At 40.1% G+C, this 21,982-nt stretch overlaps 2 protein-coding genes across 3 annotated transcripts in view; one reads left to right on the top strand and one right to left on the bottom strand.

Annotated features, from left to right (window-relative positions):
* Positions 1–18,447, top strand: part of LOC126162064 (putative ATP-dependent RNA helicase TDRD12) — a 429,957-nt gene extending 411,510 nt beyond the window's left edge. For both annotated transcript variants that reach the window (XM_049918325.1, XM_049918324.1), the window contains exons 28-29: positions 2,287–2,367; positions 18,185–18,447. In XM_049918325.1, the coding sequence (XP_049774282.1) occupies positions 2,287–2,367; positions 18,185–18,312 (209 nt within the window). In that variant the 3' untranslated portion in view covers positions 18,313–18,447. The remainder of the gene's footprint in view (positions 1–2,286; positions 2,368–18,184) is intronic.
* The window catches only part of LOC126162065 (geranylgeranyl transferase type-2 subunit alpha), an 81,675-nt gene continuing 77,942 nt past the window's right edge, over positions 18,250–21,982 (bottom strand). Inside the window, exons 9-10 of the mRNA XM_049918326.1 lie at positions 18,779–18,981; positions 18,250–18,700 (exon numbers count right to left, since the gene is read on the bottom strand). Coding sequence (XP_049774283.1) covers positions 18,449–18,700; positions 18,779–18,981 — 455 coding nt within the window. The 3' untranslated portion in view covers positions 18,250–18,448. The remainder of the gene's footprint in view (positions 18,701–18,778; positions 18,982–21,982) is intronic.

The following is a 21,982-nucleotide window of genomic DNA, read 5'->3' as shown; positions in this document are numbered from 1 at the left end:
ATACGTCTGTAAAGAATTCGCATTAGTATTTTGCAGTTGTAACTTATTAAACTGATAGTTCAGTAATTTTCACATCTGTCAACACCTGCTTTCTTTGGGATTGAAATTATTATATTCTTCTTGAAGTCTGAGGGTATTTCGCCTGTCTCATACATCTTGCTCACCAGATGGTAGAGTTTTGTCATGACTGGCTCTCCCAAGGCCGTCAGTGGTTCTAATGGAATGTTGTCTACTCCTGGGGCCTTGTTTAGTCTCAGGTCTTTCAGAGCTCTGTCAAACCCTTCACGCAGTATCGTATCTCCCATTTAATCTTCATCGTCATCCTCTTCCATTTCCATAATATTGTCCTCAAGTACATCGCCCTTGTATAGACCCTCTATATACTCCTTCCACCATTCTATTTTCCCTTCTTTGTTTAGAACTGGGTTTCCATCTGAGCTCTTGACATCCATACAAGTGGTTCTCTTTTCTCCATAGGTCTCTTTAATTTTCTTGTAGGCGGTATCTACCTTACCCCTAGTGAGATAAGCCTCTACATCCTTACATTTGTCCTCTAGCCATCCCTGCTTAGCCATTTTGCATTTCCTGTCAATCTCATTTTTGAGATGTTTGTATTCCTTTTTGCCTGCTTCATTTACTGCATTTTTATATTTTCTCTTTCCATCAATAAAATTCAATATCTCTTCCATTTCACAAGGATTTCTACTAGCCCTCGTCTTTTTACCTACTTGATCCTCTGCTGCCTTCACTACCTCATCCCTCAAAGCTACCCATTCTTCTTCTACTGTACTTCTTTTCCCCATTCCTGTCAATTGTTCCCTTATGCTCTCCCTGAAACTCTGTACAACCTCTGGTTTATTCAGTTTATCCAGGTCCCATCTCCTTAAATTCCCACCTTTTTTTCAGTTTCTTCAGTTTTAATCTACAGTTCATAACCAATAAATTGTGGTTAGAGTCCACGTCTGCCCCTGGAAATGTCTTACAATTTAAAACCTGGTTCCTAAATCTGTCTTACCATTATATAATCTATCTGATGCCTTCTAGTATCTCCAGGCTTCTTCCATTTATACAACCTTCTTTCATGATTCTTTAACCAAGTGTTAGCTAGGATTAAGTTATGCTCTGTGCAAAATTCTACCAGGCGGCTTCCTCTTTCATTTCTTACCCCCAATCCATATTCACCTACTATGTTTCCTTCTCTCCCTTTTCCTACTATAGAATTCCAGTCACCCATGACTATTAAATTTTCATCTCCCTTCGCTACCTGAATAATTTCTTTTATCTCATCATACATTTCTTCAATTTCTTTGTCATCTGCAGAGCTAGTAGGCATATAAACTTGTACTACTGTAGTAGGCATGGGCTTCGTGTCTATCTTGGCCACTATAATACGTTCACTATGCTGTTTGTAGTAGCTTACCCACACTCCTATTTTTTTTATTCATTATTAAACCTACTCCTGCATTACTCCTATTTGATTTTGTGTTTATAACCCTGTATTGACCTGACCAAAAGTCTTGTTCCTCCTGCCACCAAACTTCACTAGTTCCCACTATATCTAACTTTAACCTATCCATTCCCCTTTTTAAATTTTCTAACCTACCTGCCCGATTAAGGGATCTGACATTCCACGCTCCGATCCGTAGAATGCCAGTTTTCTTTCTCCTGATAACGAAGTCCTCTTGAGTAGCCCCCTCCCAGAGATCCGAATGGGGGACTATTTTACCTCCAAAATATTTTACCCAAGAGGACGCCATCATCATTTAACCATAAAGTAAAGCTGCGTGCCCTTAGGAAAAATTACGGCTGTAGTTTCCCCTTGCTTTCAGCCGTTCACAGTACCAGCACAGCAAGGTTTTTTTGGTTAGTGTTACAAGGCCAAATCAGTCAACCATCCAGACTCTTTCCCCTGCAACTACTGAAAAGCCCCTCTTCATGAACCACACGTTTGTCTGGCTTCTCAAGAGACCCCCCCCCCCCCCCCTTGTGGTTGCACCTACGGTACGGCTATCTGTATCGCTGAGGCACGCAAGCCTCCCCACCAACGGCATGGTCCATGGTTCATGCGGAGGGGGGGGGGGGGGGGCTATTGATATAAGGAACATAAATCTCTATAACCAATGAAATCCATCCAAACAAATTTTAAAGGTCAAGGGTCCTTATTTATCAAAGTTAATTCTTCTGTTCTGTTGTAAGTCTTATTTCTTTGCTAATTTAATAATTTATGTTAACCAAAACAAGATTTGCAGGACAAGCAAATTTTAACAAAGGAGATGTGTTTTTCAGACACACAGATTCACAGAACAGAAGGCGACAGTTCCTGTTGTAAAGTGCTGCAGACTCATGAACCAGTATGTAGTACTGAAGGTAAGTGTATTGCCAAATGGTACTTTAAATTAAAATATATTTTCTCTTCCCTTTCGCTCCACTTTTTTTTCCCAAGAGGCTCTTTACAGATGAAACATGGATTTTGAAATAACAGCACAAGGTGATGTACTATGTGACTTCTGGTACAACAATGTAAAATTTTTGTGTAGATCAAAGTTAATATCATTTAATGCAGAATGGCATTTTGATGTCAAAGTAGTTCAAAACCTAAAGATTGTTCAGAGATAAATGTAAATACGCATCTTGGGAATTACTAAGAGATACAGGCAAACGAACAAATGGAGTATGTAAAGTGCTGGAGTATAAGACTTAATTAAGACTGTAATGAAAGTGAAGTGAAGGTGGGTGGAACATGTAGCCAAGCAAAAGGAATGAAGATGGAGCATAAATCTTCGCTGGGTTCCAGGAAACATGGAAGATCAAAATGAATAGATGACATTAAAAATCCATGCAGGAAGACTAACATGCATAAGGAAGCATGTAGGAGGTCTTCATCTATTAGTTGATGTCAGGTAGATATTGAGGACATGTATATGCAGTGCTTGATTCGTGATGGTACATACTGGTACTCTGTACCAGTACCTGTGACGGAAAAAAAAAAAAAAAATAAATAAATAAAAAATAAAATTAAAAAAAATTCAAAACCGCAGATTTTGAGAGGTGCTACTATAGAACTATTTTTAACCAGTATAAATGTTGTACTCACACTTTTAAAATGCACAGGAAAGCATGAAAATATTGTTTTAAGAAATCTAATAAATTTCAAAAACACCCCTCTGGAAGGTCACAGTGTTTTAACCTCATTTTTACCAATTAAGTACTGTGTATATGTGTAGGAAAGATCCTTGAGCAAGCCCTGGCAGTGTGTGCAGTTACCTACTTTACACAATATTTTTATTGCTTAATAAATATTTTATATACTTTAGCTAGTGCATCACAAGGTGTGTCTCTTGTGCCACTTTGGTAATGATTTTATTAACATTTCAGTATGTCTCCAAATTTATTTGACATGTTCTTTTATACAGCCTTGATGAAGATGTGTAATACTGGAGCAGTGCTGTAGAACCATTATCATTTGCCTCTTATTTACAGATGCACTGTACTTTTGCAGAACCATCCTAACAAAATCATAGCCTTCCACTCACTTTCCTTGCTACTGATTTCAAGTGTATGTCCTGTTTCATTGCCCTTAGATACTTAAACAATGTGACTGAGTCCACACAAAATTTCATCAAAATCAAGATACGGTCAAGTGGGGTCTTCAAGACCACTTGACATCCAAATACAACCAAGGATAGGGTGTAACAGCACAGTGTATTCAGTGTAAAATGTAATAGAAGTTCTTCAATATCACTTATTTCATAAGTATGAAGAAAATTGAAGGAGCTAGTGTGTAAGGTCCCGTAGTGAGATTAAACACAAAGAATGACAAGGTAGTGGAAAGAAATGGCAGAAGAGGTACCAGGGGGTGTGATGATGCCGTTAACAACAACAAGGAAAATTAATGTAACTTGTAGTCAGTGTGAACGAGAATGATCCGTTAAAACAAGTACCCATGTAGTGAAACAACATGATCAGGACTGTAGTGTTCCAAGGTGTTCTGTGTAATGGTTATTGTGTGTTACCTAGCTGTTGTGTGTTTGAAAGGGTAGGAGAGGTGTATTTAAATTATTAAAATTGTTGAAGAGGCAAACCCAGCAGCAAATGAGAGCACATAGTGCAGTCAGATGCAGATTCTTGGGCAAATTAGAGCAAACAATGCCTCTTACCTGGATTCTGATGTCATGTTTGGTTCCTTTCAACAGCTGGGAAAAGGCGAACAACCAGGAGGAAAATCAAACAACAATTGCATAACAACCTGTAGTTTGAGTAGATAGGGGTCCATTATGCAGCAAAGACAGTTAGTTATTAATGTGGCCCTCTACAGCAGAGAGCTCCAAAATATTCAAGAAATGCTGTAAATGAGAATATCATGATATTAGAAACCAAATTCAGAAACATTAGGGAAAAAAGTTGTGCTAAAGTTTGAACCACTATTAAAAAACTGTGGGTCCCTTATAACACTTAGGTGGACAGAACCAGAAATTAATGGTAGTGATCTCTTTAGACCACCCCGTGGGAATGGAGGGGTATATTTTTAGCAGTAGACAAGAATCTTAAATCAACTGAGGTAGATATTGAGGCTTCACTGAAAATGATTTGGACAAGAATTATAAATGGAACAGTTGTAGCTGGACCCTACTATCAGCCATCAGAGTCGTCTCTAGAACCAACTTAAATCCCTAACAGGTGGTGTGAATGTTTACAAGTAGTTCTTAGTTTAACTACATTTGCAAGTGCTGCCCAAGAAGTAAAGACACATATAAAGTGTACAACAATAATGGGCATTCCAATAGGAAAAAGTTTTAAAAAGGTGAGAATAGGCAGTCACTCGCCTTTTCAGTTACACAAGAGAAGGAGTGTGGCTTGTGCTTTGTATTTTCATCTTCTCTCTGCAATGTTAATCATGTGTTGATGGTATACTGTTCTGTACATCATCTAAGTTTACATTTATCAGGCCTGTTCTTTCTGTATGTTGTAGTTGTACAAACATTAGTTTATTAACAGAGTTAATAAGGTACTACATTTCATATAAATCTTAAGTATATTAGCACATACTTTTACGTTTCACTAAAAAAGATCCATAAAAAACTTCAATGCCACAGAATTGTTCTGCCTGTTTTATTTAACCTCTTTATTACACCCCATGAACTATTGTAGTTTTATTAGCAAGTGAATTTCACTTTGTGCAAGATGTACTGTACTGTATGATGGAGGTGCCAAGCCTTCCCCCTCAAGGACTGCAACAGTTTCTACTTATAATTCACAATATTTTGATGGTAGTCTCATAGTAAACAAATTTTTCACAGCAAGGTTCCTCTATTACTAGAATCACCCAGCACTCTTTTCTTAACATTCCACAGTAGGTGTTAGGTTCATATTATGTCCTCTATGTGGACAGATGTGGGGAAGTCACAAAATAACACTTCTGCAATTCTTCTGTTTTATGTTTTCAATTTTTATTAAGTTGTGTGTGTTTTCTATTTCATTGATTACTACTTATTCTTAAGTTTGTAGCAGAAAGCAAAAGTTTTGTTGAGCATCACAATACTACATGAAAAATAGTTTCCTTGTGCTTCACAATATTAAATTAACATTTGTTACAAAATTAACTGCTTGGTGCACAGTTTCATGAAATAGATTAGAGGTTACTCAGTTGATAGACATTTCCTTCAGTTGCTGTGTATGGCATTTCTTGACAATGGGCATCAGCTATTTCCTATTGAAATTTACAGTACCAAATAGAAATAAGTTGGTAATGAATTTTAGCGGTTTTTTCCCTCCTTCTGATCAAAAAATAATAATGGTACTAATTTCAAACATGGATGACTTGAAACCAACAGAGATATTACGAACTTAATTTTCTAACATTGCAGTGCCACAGTTCAGGTGCATGGCAGTGAGTACATTCCATTGTACCAGTTACTAGAACGTCTCCCATTCCAGTCACATATTGAGTGTGGGAAGAATCCAATTTTTGAAAGTTTGTAAGTAGGCATTCTCAGGATAGTTTACAACTATCTTCAAGTACTGTTCAGTCAGTGACCATTCATGCTGCCCTTCTCTATATATGTTCAGTACCCCTAGTTAATCCTATTTGGTACAGGCCCCATACACTTGAGCAGTATTCAAGGATTGGTTGCACAAGTTATAAGTAAAAATCTCCTTTGTAGACTGATAGCATTTCCCTAGTATTGTACTATTCAACTAAACTCTACCACTTGTGTTACCTATGACTGAGCCTATGTGATTATTACATTTCACATCTGTACAAAGTGTTACACTCGGGTATTTGTATGAGTTGATCGATTCCAACTGTGACTTATTTGAGGGAGGGTTTGAAAAGTTCTCAGAACGGAACAGAAAAAAAGTACTTACATCACTGAAAGATTTTTATTTTTCAATGTAGTCTCCTTGTAGATTAATGCACTTGGTCAAATGATGTTCCAGTGCCTTGATCCCATCTCAAAAATGAGTTTCCTCCAGGCCTGCAAAATAGTTGTCAACTTCGTTTGAAATGAATCCTCCAAGAAAAATTTTCAGTTTTCAGAAGAGATGGAAGTCTGACAGTCATGTCAGGTGAATAAGACGGATGTGGTAACAATTCATACTTAGTTCATGTAATTTTGCCATGGCGACAGCATGTTTTTGATCCAGCATCAAGAGTCGCGGCACCCATCTCGCAGATAATTTTTCCATTTCTAATTCTTCAGTTGAAATGTGATATATCCTTTCAGATGACAGCTGGCAAGCATATGCAATTTCACACACTTTCAATCAGTGATACTCCATGACCATTTTGTGCACTTTTGTAATGATTTCTGGATTAGTGGCACACATAGGCTGACCACTATTGGGATCATCATCTTACCTCTCCCGACCAAATTTAAATTCATTTGTCCATTTGGCAACAGTTGAATATGAAGGAGCAGAGTCCCCCAGTGTATTCTGGAAATCAGCATGAATGTCCTTTGCTTTCATACCTTTCTTTCTGAAGTACTTAATCACTACTCGAATCTCTCGATTTTTTCCATCTTCACAAATCACTATGCAAGAACAATAGAGCCACGTCACCACCCCAGCTCTCTTCCAAGAGCACTGACATGGCACGTATTTACAGGCACCATTCCAATGAATATCATGTGAACAACTCGCACTAGTGCTGACCTCTCGTGGTGAGTCTGAGAACTTTTAAGACAACCCTCGTATAGGTTTTTTAACTTTGTGAAGTGCAAAATTTTACATTTCTGAACATTTAAAACAAGTTGCCAAAGTTTGCATGACTTTGAAATTTTATCAAGATCTGACATAGTATTCGTGCAGCTTCTTTTAGACAGTACTTCACTATACATAACTGCATCAACTGCAGATAGACTGAGGTTACTACGAATTTTGTCCACAACATCATTAATTCCTCCAGAACCTCTACATCTACTCACATTTCACTACAGCTCATTCTCATCAGCTCATTGTGCTATCTTCCTGAATCTTGATTTCTTATTCTCTGATGACTCACTAAACACCTCCTCCTATATCAGATGCACCAATAACCCACAGTACCTTCATTTTCACATTTGTCATCCATTCCACAACAAGAACTCCCTCTCCTGTAGCCTTGCCAGACGCTGTGAAACTGCCATCGACTAGCCCTCTCTCTATCCCTAGGCTTTGAATCACTAGTGAACAATTTGGCTGAGTTTTTAATTTTATTACTTCCTGTTACCTGTACACCAGAAGTGATATTCTGTTACCCACTTAACCTGTGTAACATACTAGTCCATACTATGGAGCCTGTGCACAAAATTCTGCATCTCACACGTCCACTCCCATCCCATACTTCTGTATATCCAACATCTCCTGCTTAATTCTAGTCACAGACACCACTTACGCTATAAAAAGATAGGGTCACATACGAAAGTAGCCACATCATATAGGAGCTGTGTTGTAATTACTTTCTATATTGATATGGCAACTAACCAGCTGTATACTAACACAAAGTGCCACCTTCAAACTACAGCTAACCTCAGACTTGACTGTATCAACATCTGTGCCATATGGATCATCTTCCCAATTCACTCTCTTGTGTATTGAGTAACTGGGAACTGTCCTTCCAGCACATCCTCCATTTGTACAATCCATTAGTGTAAACCTCAGCTAGCTAATATAGTTCTTTCATTAACTGTTATAGTAAATATCATACTTGCTTTCCACTACAGTGGCAACACACTTGTTAACCACCCAACTGCAAACAATATGTTGTCCAGTCACAGTTTGGATTAATGGGTAGTTCTGGTATTAAGAAGGCTAATACAGTATGTGACCAAAAGTATCCAGACACCTGGCTGAAAATGACTTTGAAAGTTCATGGCGCCCTCCATCGGTAATGCTGGAATTCAATATGGTGTTGGCCCACCCTTAGCCTTGATGACAACTTCCACTCTCGCAGGGATATGTTCAATCAGGTACTGGAAGGTTTCTTGGGCAATGGCAGCTCGTTCTTCACAGAGTGCTGCACCGAGGAGAGGTATCGGTGTCGGTCAGTGAGGCCTGGCACGAAGTCGACATTCCAAAACATCGCAAAAATGTTCTGTAGGATTCAGATCAGAACTCTGTGCAGGCCAGGCCATTACAGGGATGTTATTGTCATGTAACCACTCTGCCACAGGCTTGTATTATGAACAGATGCTTGAACTTGTTGAAAGATGCAATCGCCATCCTAGAATTGCTCATCAACAGTGGGAAGCAAGAAGGTGCATAAAAAACTTCAATGTAGGCCTGTGCTGTGATAGTGTCATGCAAAACAACAAGGGGTGCAAGCCCTCTCAATGAAAAACATGACCACCACCGCCTCCGAATTTTACTGTTGGCACTACACACTCTGGCACATGACGTTCACCGGGCATTCACCATACCCACACCCCATCCTCAGATCGCCACATTGTTGTGTACCGTGATCTGTCTCTCCACACAACATTTTTCCACTGTTAAATCATCCAATGTTTATGCTCCGTACGCCATGTGAGGCGTTGTTTGGCATTTACCGGCGTGATGTGTGCCTTATAAGCAGCCGCTCAACCATGATATCAAAGTTTTCTCACTTCCCGCCTAACTGTCATAGTACTTGCAGTGAATCCTGATGCAGTTTGGAATTCCTGTGTGATGGTCTGGATGGATGTCTGCCTATTGCACATTACGACCCTCTTCAACTGTCAGCGGTGTCTGTCAGTCAACAGATGAGGTCGACCTGTATGCTTTTGTGCTGTATGTGTCCCTTCACGTTTCCACTTCACTATCACATCGGAAACAGTGGATCTAGGGATGTTTAGGAGTGCGGAAATCTTGCGTACAGACGTATGACACAAGTGACACTCAACCACCTGACCACGTTCAAAGTCCGTAAGTTCCACACTCTGAGATCGCTGATATGGACTACCTGGCAGCACAACGCACGTAGTATGAAAAATGTATGTTTTTGGGGGTGTTAGGATACTTTTAATCACATAGTGTACATATGCAGTGAAAATGTATGTAATTCATTGCACAATAACTTACACACTAATATTATATTCTGTGGTATAACAAAGGTGTTTCACTGCATACATCACTGTACCCTTTCAAGTAAATTAGAATATTGCAGTTTCATAGGAAATCCTATGAAATGGTTCAAGTGATATCTATCCAACATTCAGGAAGCAAAATTGTGGCATTGCTAATACACACACACACACACACACACACACACACACACACACACGTGCTATTTTAGGTCTCTTGTAATGAGACAGAGGTGTTTTGTAAATGCTCAAAAATGATTGCAGGGTATCACAGCACATGGTGCCCTGAACAAATGCTAAGTGTCAACCTAACCAACAAGGAGTTACCCTGAAAATGTGGTCATGTACAAACATGAAAGTGCAATAACTCAAAGGATTCACACATGAAAAACTAGTGACTGAAAGTCAAGTAAACAAGAACACAGACTGGAGCTAGCAAAAGACTAACTACATATTCACTATGGCTGTAGCAGAGGTACTGACATTCAAACTCATGCTGCTCTCAGTGGAGTCACAGATCACTCTGTCTCTCGACCACAAACAGTTCCTCATCTGAGATGCCTATGTCTGGCAGGGATACCAGATCCCTCCCACCTTTTATGAGGCACATAGGGCCGAAAATGCTCAGGTCTATGACAGTTACTCAGTCAAGGGATAAGATGCAATGGGGATTGGTGCCCTGGATTGCCTTTGGGCACACTCTGGCAGAATGTCAAGGGCCATGCTGGAAATGGTGAAGGGCTGAAGCTTCACCCAATGGTATTGGATGAGGGGACTGTGGAGTGCAACCTGTGCCTTCTGCTAGGAAGATGGAGAGTGGAACACCAATGCCATCGGATCTTCCCCCTTCCACTCCTTATTTCTCACCACAATGTCTTACAATTAGCCTAAACCTTGCTGATAGTTGTGGGACAGCTCTTGGACCACGGGTGTGTGGCGCCGCATGCAATAGGTCAAAGAGATCACAAGGCTGACGACTGTGCACCTCCTCAATCAGACTGCATCCATTGATTGGAGTTGCTTGGTAAGAACACTGCAAGTTACTCCAACACAAACTGGCAACCACTGTCTGACACAATAGTGTGCAGCACATATTCAATTGTGAAAATGGCAGCTAAGGCATGAATTGCAGAATGTAACACTGTGGAGTACAACCTAGCAGCACAAGAGGGAATCAGAAAAGATGTCTACCACTAACATCAGAAAATTTTTCTGGTGGGGCAGCCTGGTTGTGGGTGCACATTGAACAGGCTAACACCACATGCTCTACAGCAAAATTAATTGTTGGCCAATAGATGTTTCAGTGACCAGTGCCCAATAAGGTGCATGTAACAGCAGCAGAAAGTGTTGTTGCAATGATAGTGGAATAATACTGTGGTAATTCTAACAATGAAAGTCCAAGTTGGAGTATAAACAATATTATGAAAAGGGTAGGTTGCTACTCACCGTAAGGATGGCAGAAGGTGGGGGAGATGATTCTGCACTGGCTGGTGAAGTGTGCAGGGACTAGGTGGCAGCAGAACAAGACTGGTAGGTGCATTGGCAGAGAGCGTTGCATATTGAGGGTGAGAGGACATGTATTGGGAGGAGATTAGGGACAGAGGGGTTGGAAACTGTTGGATTGGATGGTTTGGGGACATGAGGTTACTGTAGTTTGAGGCCGGGATAATTTTGGGAGTGGAAAATATGCTGTAGAGACAACGCCCACCTGCATAGTTCAAAAAGCTGGTGATGGAAGGGAGGATCCAGGTGGCCCAGATTGTGAAGCAGCCACTGAAATCATGCATGTTATGTTCAGAGTTGCATTTTGCGCCACAGGGTGGTTCACATTGCTGTTGGCCATAGTTTGGCAATGACGATTCATCCTGATGGACAGCTGGTTTGTAGTCATACAATACAAAAAGCTGTGCAATGTTTTCAGCAGAGCTAGTATATAACATGACTGCTTGCACAGTTCACCCGGCCTGCAATGGGGTAGGATAAGTCTGTGACAGGACTGGAATAGGAAGTGCTGGGTAGGTGGATTGGGCAGATTTTGTACCTTGTCTTCCACAGTCATATGATCATTGTGAAGGTTGGGTGGGTGACAGAACACTACTGGAAGTATCTTGGATAGGATGGCCCTCATATCAGGGCATGATGATAGATAATCAAAGCCCTGATGAAGAAGGGAGTTCAGTTGTTTCAGTCCAGGGTGGTACTGGGTGATAAAGGTGGCATTCCTGAGTAGCTGATTCTTGCACCATGCTGGATCTGATCTGCAGGAAATTGGTCCGACCATCCCTGCTGGACTGCTGTAATGACTCTGCGCAAGAGCGGATCCTCACGTGTAGCTGCTGCAGCTTCCTGCACTGTCAATGGAAATTCATTAAGAGCACCCTAAGGTTGTGGTCTAGTAAAAACAGATTGCATCCTGCTTGTCAAAGTTGATGTCGGAGCCAACCAATAACTGTGACTAAGCTTCTGTATTTGCATGCTGGGAGGTGGGTTGGTAGTGAATCTCGTGAGACTAATTACTCAGAAACACAACACAATGCTGTGCTGTTCTGTCTGGGGACCCAACGGGGAGACTAGCCACTTATAGTCTGTAAGGGGTGGAATTTAGTGCTGTACAAGAACACGAACTTTTTAACACCATATAAGATCATAAATGACACCTTCTCAATTTGGGAATAATTTCTCTATACTAGAGATTGCTCCAAGCCATCAGGTTTTCTGTGAGAGAGTACAACACCAGTGCTATATTGTTATGCATCAGCAGCCAGAGTCAGAGGCTTATCAGGAGTAAATGTGGACAAACATGATCTGGGCGGAGGTGTTGCTTCAATTTATCAAATGCCGACTGACATGACTCTGACCACACAGACTTCACCCCTTTCCCACGAAGCTTATTCAACAAATGATAAAGGTGAGCAGCGTACGAAATGAACTTTGCATAGTAACTTACCCTCCCTAAAAATGACTGCAGCTCTCTGATATTCTTAGTAACGGGCAGTATGTCGATTGCTGCAACGTGGTTTGCTGTTGGTACTATATTGTTGTAAGTACTGCCCTCTTGGGGGCAAAATATCTACATTTCTCAAGCTTGCAAGGCAGCCCATTGGCTAACAGTGACTGAAAAATTTCCTGCAAATTTTGCAAATGTCTTTGATAAGTTGCCCAAGAAAACGCTGGAATATTCCTGAAGCTGAAGCTACCCTAAACAGCAACCAGTTAAACTCGTACGTCCCAGAGTGAGTATTTAATACTAAAATCCCCATGGCAACTGCAAGTTTGCATCATGGAGGTAAATATTGGAAAAATACTGACTACTGGCTAACTTCGCCAAAAATTCTTCGGGACATGGTATGGGATAAACGTCTGTTTCACTTTGTGCATTGATCATGCACTTGAAATCGTCAAAAAGTGTTTCACCATTGGCTTTCTGTGCTACGGCCATCAAAGGCTTGCTAAAACTGATAACACTGCCCTGAGATTCTGGCACGTTTTGAGTTCCCCTTCATTTTATCTCATGTAGCAAAGGGGATAGGGAGGGCTTGACAGAAATTAGAAACTGCCAACAGTTTCCATCTAATGCAGGCCTCAAAATTGACAGCTCCACTCAGATACTTTCCAAAAAATTGATTGAATGACTGCAGCAATGCCTGTAATTTATCTGAGACCAGATTAACTTGGTCGAGTGCTTCAAATCCAAAAGTACTGAAAGCATCGAGACCGAAAATATTTTCTGCCATCTGAGAATTCAGAACTAAAAGTGGGAGATGATGTTGCACACTTTGTATTTGGCTGCAACTAGCAACTAGCAGTCACCCCGGAAAGGAAGTCACTGCCCAATGTACGGTGTTATTTGGTTCTGAGAGTGTTAAAACATGGAGCAGCTCCCTTCCCCCTTTGTGATAAGTATCCAAATGGATTAGACAGGCGAAGGCCCATTTGATCTTTGTGCAAAACCCAGCTATCTTCCAATCAGCCATAATACAGCATGGCTGTTGTTGTTGTTGTGGTCTTCAGTCCTGAGACTGGTTTGATGCAGCTCTCCATGCTACTCTATCCTGTGCAAGTTTCTTCGTCTCCCAGTACCTACTGCAACCTACATCCTTCTGAATCTGCTTAGTGTATTCATCTCTTGGTCTCCCCCTACGATTTTTACCCTCCACGCTGCCCTCCAATACTAAATTGGTGATCCCTTGATGCCTCAGAACGTGTCCTACCAACCGATCCCTTCTTCTGGTCAAGTTGTGCCACAAACTTCTCTTCTCCCCAATCCTATTCAATACTTCCTCATTAGTTATGTGATCTACCCATCTAATCTTCAGCATTCTTCTGTAGCACCACATTTCAAAAGCTTCTATTCTCTTCTTGTCCAAACTATTTACCGTCCATGTTTCACTTCCATACATGGCTACACTCCATACAAATACTTTCAGAAATGACTTCCTGACACTTAAATCTATAATCGATGTTAACAAATTTCTCTTCTTCAGAAACGCTTTCCTTGCCATTGCCAGTCTACATTTTATATCCTCTCTACTTCGACCATCATCAGTTATTTTGCTCCCCAAATAGCAAAACTCCTTTACTACTTTAAGTGTCTCATTTCCTAATCTAATACCCTCAACATCACCCGACTTAATTCGACTACATTCCATTATCCTCGTTTTGCTTTTGTTGATGTTCATCTTATATCCTCCTTTCAAGACACCATCCATTCCGTTCAACTGCTCTTCCAAGTCCTTTGCTGTCTCTGACAGAATTACAATGTCATCGGCGAACCTCAAAGTTTTTATTTCTTCTCCATGGATTTTAATACCTACTCCGAATTTTTCTTTTGTTTCCTTTACTGCTTGCTCAATATACAGATTGAATAACATCGGGGAGAGGCTACAACCCTGTCTTACTCCCTTCCCAACCACTGCTTCTCTTTCATGTCCCTCGACTCTTATAACTGCCATCTGGTTTCTGTACAAATTGTAAATAGCCTTTCGCTCCCTGTATTTTACCCCTGCCACCTTTAGAATTTGAAAGAGAGTATTCCAGTCAACATTGTCAAAAGCCTTCTCCAAGTCTACAAATGCTAGAAATGTAGGTTTGCCTTTCCTTAATCTTTCTTGTAAGATAAGTCGTAAGGTCAGTATTGCCTCACGTGTTCCCATTTTTCTACGGAATCCAAACTGATCTTCCCCGAGGTCGGCTTCTACTAGTTTTTCCATTCGTCTGTAAAGAATTCGTGTTAGTATTTTGCAGCTGTGGCTTATTAAACTGATTGTTCGGTAATTTTCACATCTGTCAACACCCGCTTTCTTTGGGATTGGAATTATTATATTCTTCCTGAAGTCTGAGGGTACCTCGCCTGTTTCATACATCTTGCTCACCAGATGGTAGAGTTTTGTCAGGACTGGCTCTCCCAAGGCCGTCAGTAGTTCCAATGGAATGTTGTCTACTCCGGGGGCCTTGTTTCGACTCAGGTCTTTCAGTGCTCTGTCAAACTCTTCACGCAGTATCGTATCTCCCATTTCATCTTCATCTACATCCTCTTCCATTTCCATAATATTGTCCTCAAGTACATCACCCTTGTATAGACCCTCTATATACTCCTTCCACCTTTCTGCTTTCCCTTCTTTGCTGAGCATGGCTGTAGGTCTGTTAATTTGTTTGTGGACTCAGTCAGTGCAAATACAGGGAAATTGTCCTGTAGTGTAGATTGCTGACATATTCCACTCGCAGCTACAAAGTGGCCTGACATACGATAGGTGTGACAAGTTGCAATTTATAGGGGCATTGTCTCCTCTCGTGTAATGACCAACAATCTAAGCAAGACTTTTTCACCCGTGGAATGAGGCCAGTGCTGTGTAAGTACAGCACTCCATGCTTGCTGTGAAGTCAGCAGAGAAGACTTGCGCAGCAGAGACCAAGATCAGTTTGGTGGAGCACCCACCTTTGTAGCAGACCTGCACTGGGACATCAGAGTACCCATCCCAGTACTACACCTGTCCAGCTGACTTGACAATGCAATTGCTACAGCCTCAGTTCTTCCACTGGGGACCCATCTCGCTGGTATGACTGATGTTTTTGTCACCTGTCAGTCTCATCTGAAAACAGTTTCCTCTTCAATTTGTGCCTCATTGTCTAACGTTGCATCTGAATCTGCTTAAGTTTTGGTCTGCACAGCCTTGAATGGCGCCAGCTGCTCCAGTATGTCATGAACAAGGAATTACTACAATGTTTACACTCAAAATGACATCCGCATGCTAAAGTCTGCCATCCACACTGCATACAACTGCCCAGGACACTTCTAATATTGATTAAACTGCAAATGGCCAGCTACCATGTGCATCTGGTGTCCATATAAGTGCATTAGTAATTGACACAGTTGTGTAAATTCAGCTTTTTCAGGCTCCATAAAGGGCCACAATTTCTGCGCTACCACATACAAACTAATGCAACAAGACAGCAACAGGTTTGGTGACACACATTACCTGGCAGTAGAGCTTCAAATGTGTAAATAATTTTCCTCTCTTTCTGGTTTCATCAAAACTTGAAAAAGGAGCTGGTGACGGCAGCAAAGGCCGTGCCACATGCACTCGCTTTGCTGCTGATGCTATTGCTCCTTCTGCAGCTGCATTTGTTGCCTCCAACACTCCAAACATGCTGGGTCCATTATGGCCACAATAAAAACACTAACACAAAAATAAATGTACAAGCGAGAACAAGTTCTCGTCACCGGCTGTTATGTGTCACATAGGAAGGTGCTCAAAAATGCTGTGGAGTACCATTACATGAGCAAACACAGTTTGTCAACCTAATCCACAAGCAGAGAATCGAAACTGCAGCCAGGGACAAACACAACTAAGAGAACATAACAGCTCAAAGAATTCACACACAAAAGCTAGCGAGTGTAAGCCGTCTAAACAAAACACAGGCTGAAGCTGGCAAGCAACTGGCTCTGGACTCAGTGTGGCTGAACCAGGAAAATTGAAATTCCAGAGACACTGCCCAATGTTTATGACACTCACACTGTTAATGGGAAGTCATGACTCACTCTTGACTCTCAGTCATGAACAACATGTCATCTGGCCTGCCTGCATCTGCCTGGGATACCAAGTATAAGAAGATATCCTAATTTTTAACACTGTCATGAAAAGGAAAGTTGCTACTCACCATATAGCGGAGATGCTGAGTCACAGATAGGCACAACAAAAGGACTGTCACAAATATAGCTTTCGCCCAGTAATTTTATTATTTATGACAGGCACAGCAAAAAGCTACCTGCACCTCAGCATCTCCACTCTGTGGCGAGTAGCAACTGTCCTTTTCACAATATTGTTGCATTCCGTCCTGGATTTTCCATAGTTTGATTTATCCTAACTTTTAGAACCATTAGTTCCTTTCTTAGGAAAGGACGATGGATAGGTTGGGGATGGCTGGAAAGGAGGGGCAGGTCATTCAGACCCCAGAACAAGATGGGTGCACATGTTGTGTACAAACAGATGGATCCCTCTCATCGTGGGATCTCAGTCATTTGCTCATACTTTCTAACCTTATCAACATATCCTTCTTTCTTCATGGGGAAGGAGCTAATAGTTATAAAGTTAGGATAATTTTTAGTCCTATTATATGTGTCTATCTATAGTTATGGAATTTTGTGACTGATGCATGCTTAGTGATTGATGTTTCACCGCCAGGACAGGCACATAGCCTGTGGCAGCACAGCATTCAATGGTAACATTACCAGATGCCAAATTTGTTTTGTCTGAAAATAATGTAGCACATTAAACCTAGTTTTAAAAATAGCTGGTAATGAAAGGTCATGGACATGGCCTCCATCCAGTTTTCTCCCATTAAAATCTGAAAATCACAGTATAAGTTTCCATCTAACAATGCATAATATATGAGAACATGTAGAAGAGCGTGACAGTGTTAAAGTCTTGGGATTACAACTTGATAAAATAAACTCAGTTGGGAGGAGCACACAACACACAAACAATTCATTGTTTGCAATGTGACATAGGTGATGTAAAAATTAGAAAAAAAAAGAGGTGGTGTACATTGTTACTTTCATTCCGTATCATCATATGGTATCATATTTTGGGGTAACCAGTCAACTCAAGTTAAGATTTTCAAAGTACAAAAGTGTGTGACATGAATTATTCATGGTGTGACTTCAAGAACGTAAGAAAATCTGTACAAATAACTGACTATTCTATACATTCATTCATAATGCAATTTGTAGCATGTAATGTATATCTCTACCAAAACAGCAGCTCAGTTCAAGGAATAAATGCTATGAATAAGAACTTTTACACTTGGTCCAGAAAGATATAACATTTTTAATAGCTTTACATCAGCCATAAAAAGTTTTGGTAGTAATGAAGTACCGTTTCTTAATAGAACCAATTGATTTGCATAAATTATCATCATCATCAACTACAGCAGGTCACAGCTGAATCTGAAACAGTTTTATTGTACTATTATGATCAGTGAAAGCTTGTCTCATAAACTGTTTTCGACTTGATAATACTTGGCTATAATAAGTTATGCATTATCTTATGTATATTGGTAACATAAAAATTTAATGTTTGAGGCAAGCTTTTTATTGCATGTGTGAATCCCACTGGATTTAATCAAAACTTCTTGTATTACAGATCATGCTCCAGTACCACTTTACGATTCTCAGGACAGTGATGAAACAGACTTTTCAGATGATTCAAGTGAGAAAGAAAACCCTGAAATGCATTTTAATCCGTATGATCCTTGGGGATATGACATATAAAAGCTTTAAGGCACAGAATTGTTTTACACACAGACTGACTGTACATAACAATTTTATTTATTTTCATATACTTTTTATAATGACAATGTAAATAATAAAAAATAAGTTTGGTTTTTTTTTATAGTAAATTATCAAATCATATAAGAAAGCCATTTAATTTCTGCAGTGATGGCACTGCTTCTTTTGCTATTTTTGGCAAATTGTTGTCATCATTTTCCATTATAGGATTTCCTGATAAATCAACACTATTAAGCTTCCTGCACTTCTTAAGATATTTTAATTCCTCTGAAACAGTTATTTCATTGTTTCGCAGAGAGAGTTCCTTCAGCTGCCGTAGCTCAGGAAAGGCAGCTAATGTATTAATACAATTGTTGTCAAGTTTAAGTACCTGTAATTCCATAAACTTATGTTAGGACAATCACAAATAATTGGGACTATATATATTTTAATATCAGTATTTACACACCTGGCAGTTTTGCAGTAAATGAAGCTTAGCCAACGATAACTTAAGCATGTTGCAACTTAAATTCACATTTCTGAATAAGCTTAAATGATGCACATGGTAAAGAGCAGTAAGAGAGCTGTTTGACAAATTAATTTCTTTTGGCATTGCAGATTTTACTGCAGTCTGGTTAGCATCAACTGCGTACTCCATCAGGTATCTGCTTCCTAAAAGCAATGGAAAAAAATTGCACCAATATTAACTTACAGTATATAATTGGTTTTGGTTACAGAAAAATAAAGCAAAAAACCTCTTTCAATCTTGGATTATGAATATAAAGCATTTAGTATTTATTTATATTAAACTTGGGTGTTTCATTATGACAGCAAATAGGTTGGTGCTAGCCTTTACGAGAAAGTGCTGAGTGGCAATAAACTCGTCTCTATTGGAATGGTAAGCAGTAAGGTATAGCGGAGACTTAAGATAAAATCAAATGAGGTGGTTTGAGAAATGATGATGGGCTAAGTTTTTTTTTGTGTAGCTTACATGAACTGGTGTTGATACTATTTCATAAATCAATCATGTTGTGCATTTTCTGAGAAGTAAATAATTTTTTTTTATTTGTTTGTTGGTATGTCTCTACGGTCGTGGTACAAATTGAAATCCGTGCACCACAGCCTTGTAGCACATGGATAGAGGAGTGAAAACAAAATGGTGCAGCCATATGATAAGTGAAGTATGTAGTAGTTCATTTTCTGCATTTGACTGGGAATAATGTTGCAACAATCTATCATTGTATGAGAGATTGCTGATAAGTCCTTGACTATAGTGAAAAAATGCTGTTATGGGTTTAAAGAAAAAAATTATTTACTCAACATATCCCCCCTTGAGCTCAACACATTTATGGTATCAAATTGACTGTGCAGCAAACCACTCATCTGGAGCCTTTCTGGGTCCCCAGTTTTCAGAAATTGTCTTACCTTAGATGTTGCTGAGGTTTGGGAACAGATAATAGTCTGAGGGGAACAAGATAACACAATAGGATGGATGTTTGAGGATTAAGATCTGACAATAGCCACTTTATGATGAGGGGAACTGTCTTACAGACACAAATTTCCTTTTCTCGGCTTTCCTCTGTGTTTGGATGCTAAATATTGCTTCAGTTTGTCTAGAAATTCAACATATTACTTTGCTGTGGTGGTTTCATCATGTGGTAGATAGTCAATAACTAGGATACCTTGTTTATCCCAAAAGACAGATGTGAGAAACATGTCTGCTGATTTTTGAACTCCTCTGAATGTGGAGAACCAGTGTGTCTCCTTTCTTTGGACTGTTCTTTGATCTCTGGATCATAAGTGTACACCCCTATTTTGTCCATAGTGACAAGATGATCCAAAAATCCTGCAGATCCCAGTGAAATTAGACCAAAATGAACTGTGAAGCACCAACACATTCATGCTTTTGGTCTGCATTGAGGCATTTGGCAACCCACTTGACTGAGAGCTTCTCATGCTCAAAATCTCAGGAGTAAAATGACCCACATATTCTGATATATGCCCAGGGTCTCTGCTATCTTTTTATCAATTATTCGCGATCTTGGAACAAACAGCATTGACTGTTTCTGAAACTGACTTGGACTATCCTAGAAGGACAACCCATCTTTCAGTGCTGAATGTCCTGGTTTAAATGCAGCAACCAAATTCTTGATATGGAGTAGGAAGAGCAGTTACCACCCAATGTACCACACACGTCATTAATTTTGTCAGCATGATTATCTTTCAATGTGAATTCCCCATTTTCTTATGCCACGTTCACTTCGAACTGGCACAGCAAAATAAAAAACAATGTTACTGCTATGCAATTACTATTGTATATAATGTAAAGAACACGATTTAATGCCACACCAGGATTAATCTGCATCAACTTTAATTAGGAAAATCCAAGGACTTGTCAACTCCCCCTCGTATGGCACAGAGACTTCCATTGGTGTCAAACAAGAAGCAGACTGCGTCTCCTGAATACACGATAAGTCAAAGCCCTGGTGTTCAAGGATGAGAGTATCAGAATTGAGGCAACAGTGGACAAAATGAAAGTCACTCATGAGCAGTTTTCAACATCATGCACGACATTCTGAGCAAGCTGGTTGGAAAGTCATTGACAAGAGATGCTCGTGAGTAAATTGAATAAGGATAAATGTAGTGGGAAAGGTAAACTTTGTGTTTTCCTTTCTTGTATGCAGTGAATGTGGAGTAGTGGTGGTGCCGGCATTAAAGGGACCAGTAAAAATGGTATTACAACCGCTGGTTGTCCGGGAGTCATTTGTGCCATGGTGCAGCAAGTGCCTGAATCCAAGAGTCATGGAATAAACGACGCACCAACAAGGGCGTAATGAACAACTGAAGAGCAGTTGTTGTTGTTCTGGATTTTCTCTCATGTCCTACAGTATACATGTATGGACGTTTGAATGTACTCAAGAGAGTTGTATTACTGTAGCAATTGTTAGTTGTGTTGTGAAAAGTAATAGTGAAAATGTTGGGAAACATACCCCTGTTTGTGAGACATGTGGCTATTTATTTAGCAGCAAAGTAGAGAGAACTTGCGGAAGCATTCCAGGGATCTTTACCGCAGTTGGATTGACAGGGAGGTGGCACAGAAGGATCCGGACTCAGAAGAGAAGGTAATACTACTTTCATCTGGCGGTTATCAGGGTTGGCAAAATATTGCCCTGTTATACCTGCCTGGAACGCAACTAAGAGCTAGTGCTGGTATAAGACCCATCACAAATCTTACAAAATAAACAACAGCACGAAAAGAAGGAAAAATACACTCCAACCACTACACAAAAAAAGTGAGGACTCAATCGTCATAGTTCAAGGTGATGCTAAAATATTTTACTTGAGGTTACGATTGGCTGTCAAGACAAAGCATCACTGGAATCTGTCCAAGATGGTTTTGCTTCAAGAGGACAACCTCCTTTGTTCGAGTCACAACATACATGGTACTTCTTTGCATCCCTCCTCACATTCTCCGGGCGAGGCACTAGTGACTACTACTACTACTACTGCTGCTGCTGCTGCTGCTACTGCTACTGCCTTCCTACGATGAAGAAATTATTGCTTGGCACGCATTTTCAGAATAAGTGAGGTGGTGGAACTTTTTCATGAACAGCCAAAATGGAAACTCCACAATCAAGGTCTCCACCAAGTCATGTCGCACTGAAGAATATGT

The sequence above is a fragment of the Schistocerca cancellata genome, chromosome 2 (genome assembly GCF_023864275.1).
Source record: "Schistocerca cancellata isolate TAMUIC-IGC-003103 chromosome 2, iqSchCanc2.1, whole genome shotgun sequence".
Lineage (NCBI taxonomy): Eukaryota > Metazoa > Arthropoda > Insecta > Orthoptera > Acrididae > Schistocerca > Schistocerca cancellata.
This window is presented reverse-complemented; position numbering and strand designations above follow the sequence as displayed.